Source organism: Pteropus vampyrus, unplaced genomic scaffold (genome assembly GCF_000151845.1).
Source record: "Pteropus vampyrus isolate Shadow unplaced genomic scaffold, Pvam_2.0 Scaffold24, whole genome shotgun sequence".
NCBI classification, from domain to species: Eukaryota; Metazoa; Chordata; class Mammalia; order Chiroptera; family Pteropodidae; genus Pteropus; species Pteropus vampyrus.
This window is the reverse complement of record NW_011888805.1, coordinates 8,817,627-8,823,656: the sequence shown is the minus strand read 5'-3', so window position 1 is coordinate 8,823,656 and position 6,030 is coordinate 8,817,627. Positions and strand designations below refer to the sequence as shown.

The 6,030-nt window shown below is 42.9% G+C and overlaps 1 protein-coding gene across 5 annotated transcripts in view; it reads right to left on the bottom strand.

Annotated features, from left to right (window-relative positions):
* Positions 1-2,839: 2,839 nt before the first annotated feature.
* NHSL1 (NHS like 1) overlaps positions 2,840-6,030 on the bottom strand; it is a 206,534-nt gene continuing 203,343 nt past the window's right edge. For all 5 annotated transcript variants that reach the window (XM_023528384.1, XM_023528387.1, XM_023528386.1 and 2 more), the window contains one exon: positions 2,840-5,093. In XM_023528384.1, the coding sequence (XP_023384152.1) occupies positions 4,373-5,093 (721 nt within the window). In that variant the 3' untranslated portion in view covers positions 2,840-4,372. The remainder of the gene's footprint in view (positions 5,094-6,030) is intronic.

Below are 6,030 nucleotides of genomic sequence, written 5' to 3'. Positions count from 1 at the left end.
TGTATGGTAATGCCATTAATTGGTAAGATAAAGACTTGGGGAGAAGAAGGGTTTGGGTATATTAAAGTTAAAACACTTCTAAATGCAGATTCTGAGTAGGCAGCTGATATACTAATGTAGAGCTCATGGAGGAAGTCAGGAGATGCTCAGGAGTTACCAATATGTATCATTCATTCAACGCTGTGGGGTAGATGTAGTCCCAAGGGAGAGCATAGCTGGAGAAAAATGTTAGGAACCAAGCCAGGTCACATCATTCACCTCCTTAACAACCTTCAATGCACCCCAGTACTACAAAATGAAACTCCCCAATCCCTTGGGATGACATCCCAGGCCCTCTACATTCTTGCCCCAGACGACCATTCCCGTTTCATGATCCATTATGTTTTTCTAGTGACTTCCTCTTTTAGAGGAAGCTGCCTGGCTTCCTCTAAACACTTGGCCTCTGTGCCCTTGCTCATGTTATTCCTTCCGTCTGGAATATCTTCCTTGACCAACTTCCCCAGCTGGGTAAAATCTTCTACATCTGTAAAGTCTCAGCTCAGGTTCACCACAGCCAGTCCCGCCCTCATCGACCTAGTCAGAAGCAGTGCCATCTTCCTCTGAGGACCACATCGCTCAACTGCAAAGTCCATGAAAGATGACTGACTACCCAGTGTCTGGAGGTGGACAGCACAAGGCTGGCACAGTGACTCTAGATGTTGATGTTATCAATGGACGAGGCTCCTTTCTCCTCTGCCTTCCACAACACCTGGTTTCCACCCTTATTGGTGCTTCAAAGGTTGCAAGAGCACTCACTGTTCCTCCTCCAGCTCCTCATCCATTCTAGGGAGAAGAGGAGGAAGGCAGCCACACGAGGGATGGCATCTGCATGAGGAAAGCAGCTTTCCTGGAAAAATTCTGACTATAGCCCGTGTCTCATTCGCCAAAACTGTGCCACGTGCCCCTCCTGACGGGGTGGGGGACTGAGAGCTATAGTGTTTTGGCTGGGTGTGCTGCCAGCCCGAACTATTTTCAGGTGTTCTGTTGAAAAAAGAATACATATTGGGTGGGGTCCTAGCAGGGTTTGCTCAGAGTGTTCTTCCTTTTCCTCTACTCTGACACGGATCTGTTCTACAGGATAGTTCAGTGTGCTTTTTCACTAGGCTTAAAGCTCCTTAATGATATCTCATCCACATTTTTTTATCTTAGAACACCCTCATCCTAACTTAGCACATGAGAAGTACTTAAGAGATTTTTCATTGCATGAAAAATGACTACATATTGTTCTAGTCCTTGTCCTGTGAATAAAGGCTAGCCTGTGTGCAAGGTAGAGTAGCTCACTAAAACAAACAAAAAATCTATATTTATAGTAACTGAACAGTTTATTACAGGAAAACAGACCTCAAGAATCAGGTGCCTGTTTTATTCAAAAGACCCTCCACCCAACATCCAACAATGTCTTAATATCTGTCCGAGTAAATTATCCTGGTGTGCTCATTTCATGAGAGAATCTCAATTATTTCTATTCAATTAATGTGCTGAAAACACATTAAGGCAGAAACAATAAGGCCTAACCCACACTTCACCTACCCTCCCAGGATGCCCCCCACAGGTGTGGTGCTGGTGGGTGGAGATTAAAATAGATATCCAGAAATAACTCCTCTTCTTTCTTGTCCTTATGTTTCTCCAAACATACTCTCATCCCCACACAAAGAGCAATGGTTTCAATCAAAATTCTTCAGAAATGGAGGGCAGAAATCAGATTGAAGTTGAGGCTGCTTTCAACAGACCAAATAGGCATGTTTCTCCCTCAATCCTTATAAAAAAATTAAAGTGGAAATATTTTAGGCCTGAGGCTTCTGTCTACGACTATCTGGCACTTACTGTCTTGGGGAATAAGGAATGGTTATCGAGTCTACCCTCGCTGAGTTTTTAAGTGTGCTATGCTGCATTAACAGGAGCTAGCCTTCACAGAAGAATCAAATAGCAAAGCTAAAGATGTCGTATGGTTCAGGAGAGTCTAAAGACTTGTTTCTTTATATTTTATCCAGGCTTGGGGAAAGTTCTTGCATCTCTCCACATGGCATATCATCTGAACTATCAGTCAATATATTATTCGTATTTTATTTGACATCATTTAGAGTCTTTTTTCCATATGTCCTTTTAGATAGCACCATCCACAGTGTCTGTGATGTTCTATGTCCTCTCTGTTGGGTCCCACCTCCCACAGGCACCTTCTGGTCTTCACTGCTGTTCTATTTGCATCCAGCAAAACACGCAACAGTTGTGTACAAGAAGACTTATCTCATTATTCAAAAATGCATGTACAAACAAAAAGAAATAAGGTTCAAATGTTTACTTTACAATTGTTTTTATTCAAAGCAAATTTAAACCTAATATATTTTTCCTTTAAAAATGGGGGTTTTTAAATAGTTTTATAATTAGTTTCGATATTGCTTATCTTACCTTCAACATATATTAAAGTTTTCTGATATCCACGCACATTCTAATCGTTTTTAGGTAGCTATGAGAAGATTTCATATTCAAAAGCCATAACCACTTTTCTAAAGTTTAGAAGAAAAATAATCTTTGTGCCCAAAGTAGTAGACTATTGCTCCAAAAGATCAAAAATCCTTTGGACGAACATTAGGGCATGATATCTGGCTGTGTGTGAAAAGGAATTTTTATTTTTGTTTTTATTCAGAGAATGGAAAAAGCCTTAATTCTTTAGGTTTGTTTTTGTCTCAAAGACGTGTCTAAAATGGGTATCTAAAGTTTTATTGTATAAACCTTATGGTAATATGGCCTGTGCAGTCCAACTTTTAGATGATATTTTCATATCAGAAAAGATGACAACAGGCAGCTGCATTGCATTTAATTCAAGAATCTCAGTATTGTCATTTTAGGTCCTTCTAATGAAGACAAGACTCTGATTTTATTTAACCAACAAATCAAGTACATGGCAGTTGGGAGGGAGTAGGGGAAGGAGTCACAAGAATATGACATAAAAATAAATACTTTACATACTTTTTCCCATGTCTAAAAGTGTTAAAATTCTAACTGGAGAAGATTAGAAGGTAATTAACCTAACTCAATTATTTATAAAAGATATAAAAACACACAAATCAAATGATGCAAAAAATCTTTTTAATCTAAAAACTCATTTCCCGGGGCTAATAGCCAAGCCCTGCCAATTTTTATCAGTTTGACTAACAAGAGTTATTTAGCATTTTCTTCAAAGTAAGATAATATATAATAGATTTTTTTGACAAAACTTTCTAAATGAGGACATGATACTGCAGGCAGTTCAAGGAAAAATAGCCACAATTTTTTCTTTGGTATAACCAAAAGGATATCCAAAAGTTAGCAAATGTTGACATTTCAAGTGGTAAGAAATTGCCAAATGGAAGTTTAAACTCTGGTAAAAACAGTTGTAAAAAGAAAAGCTCCACCCACAGTTCTGTAGTGCAAGTTTTCAAATTTAATTCTGAAAAATAATTTTATTGAATAAGCAGGAAACGAATTCCAGCAGTGTATCACTTACTCCTCGTCCCTCCTCTCATCTCTCCTACCCTCTGTGTGTGCGCACACCATCGTTTCAGTTCTCAAAGGTCACAGCTGCTACACAAGGAGGAAATTCATTAAAAAATTACCCACATTTCTAAAAATCAGGCTAAAAGTGGTGTGTCTGTGGCTGCACAGCAGCAGGCTCCAAGTTACAGCGTTGCCACTTCCACGTTTGTCATTTTTACAAAAAAGAAACAAAGCCTTTTTTTTTTTTCCCAGAAAAAAGTACCTGAACCAATTAGTCACTTAGCCCTTTCCCAACTTTTTGGGTTAACCGCAACCCAGCTCACCTCAAAAGCACACCTGTGCATATACCCACGTGTTCTGTGCACTCAGAACCAGCAGGTCTACCTTAGAAGTAATGGTCCTCTCTCCCCTTCTGGAACTCAATTATTTCCATAAACATACTTTTAAAGCGATCACCGCCTAGTCCAGAAGCCTCCATTACTCTATCTAGCTTAACTGTCTATTTTTCCCTCCCATATTTCTATACATTTTGCGTGTGTGTTTAACAACAAAAGAAAGTGTTCAGAATGCACACACACACATACCTGTCTACACGCCCGCAGCATTTAGTTAAAAAAAAAAAAAATCTTCCCCAGGAAGCACTTTCAGAAGTTAAGCTTCTACTTGCTTTTAAGCCACAGGGCAAGTGCCAAGTGAGTCCTAAATAACCCTCTTCCAACGCAGGGCCGGCAGGACCTGGGCCCGCAGCGTAGACGCCGAGTAGGATCATGGGCATGGCAGGGAAGGGCGCCCCTCAGGCTTCCTAGAGCACTGTGCTGCCATCTCCCCCACCTCACCTGGGAGTCTCCTTTTCTTGTCCCTAACTCTCTTCCCTCAGAGGACCTCCACACTGTTCTAATGGGTCCCTGCCCTCGGCACCGGCTGTCCCATCTGCGAGGCCAGATGCCTGTGCCTGCAGCAAGGCGGCGGGCTCTCTGCCGTCATCCATTTCATCCCCTGCCAGTCCATCCAGCGAGCATTCCCTCGCAGCGCCCAGGGCCCGGCGAGCCCTGTTGTCTACAGGCTCCGTGGCTTCCCCTTCGCCCTCCGAGATGACGGTCATGGGGCTGCTCTGGATCCGGTTCCGCATGCTGTACCTGCTGCTGGCTGCAGAAGGCGGCGTTCGACTGCGGCCGTACCTGGGGCCGGAGAAGGACAGACTCCGAGGCATCAAGCCTTCGTTCTTGGCCCACTCCTCCTGGGCCCTTCTGTTCTTGCTCGGGGAGCAGCTTGACGGGCTGTCGGGAGTATCTGGCGAAGGCTCCGACCTGGACCTCTGGAATCTAGGGTCTGTGTTCTTGAGCATCTCGGCTGCAGACATGCGGGCACTGGTGTCTGACCGACTCCCCTTTTTCAGCAGCAGAGCTTTGAAGTTGTCACTGCTGGTGCTGCTCTTCCGGACACTTCTCTGAATCGATCCAACTTGCTTTGGGGAGGCGAGGCTGGGGGCAGCACCGGTGGGTGTCACTGGCGGGGAAGGAGAATGGTTTCGGGTGTGATCGTCGTCTGAATCTTTACGGCCAAGGACTTTCCTCTTGGATCTGATATTTAATAATATTAAGATAAAGGTTAATTCCCAGTGGGCCACTGGATGTCAGCCACAACCACCCTGCTTTTTTTACTGCAAATACCGGTCCCCATCTATTATTAATCTATTATTTTTACTATGTAAACTTCCAAACAGCCATGCAAAAAGAATAGTTCACTGTACTACCATGTGTGCCCATGACCCAGCTATGGCAATTATTAACTTATGGCCACCCCTCTTTTATCTCTACCTTCACTGGATTATTTTGAAACAAATCTCAAGACATATTAACTTACTTTGGATAGGACAATTTCTAACGTCTTAATACCTGCCATTTAAAAATTTTATTCTCCTTTATTGGACTAATCTCGAGGAAATTTCATGGTGCTGGCCGTCTTTCTTTCTATTCTTCCTTTTCTTGTTTGGTGCTGGCACTTGAACAGGCCTAACAGGTTAGCCTGCTCTCGGAATTTCCCCTCCACTGAGGCCCCACCTCAGGTTCTAGAACAGCTCCGCAGCCTTACATTCTCAGTCCTGCTAGAGTTTGACATAAAGCTAGTTTTTCTTGGCCGTTACTGGACAGTATGCCAACTCCTGGAAGTCCAAACCAGTTTAGAAAACAAGACTGAACCTTCCACACCAGGTCCTGTTTTCTGGCTGACATCAGAGAACCTCTAGCTGATCAAGAAAACGTGAGGGATGTGAGCGGAGTGTGGAAAAGGAGGGAAATAAAATGTTTCCTGGGGGTAATTCTTGTCTTCGGTCTCTCAGAACCTCCCTGTTCAATGTGTTTTCTACTGAGAGTGAATCAGAGACAATAGAGCAGATGAGCCAAGTGGCCCCTTGATGGTCTTTACATAACAACAACTCAATGTGCAAGGAATCTCTTAGCCAAGTACAGGTGGGCTTGCTTTAAGGAAACTTGATAAAATTTAATAAAATAAGATGTG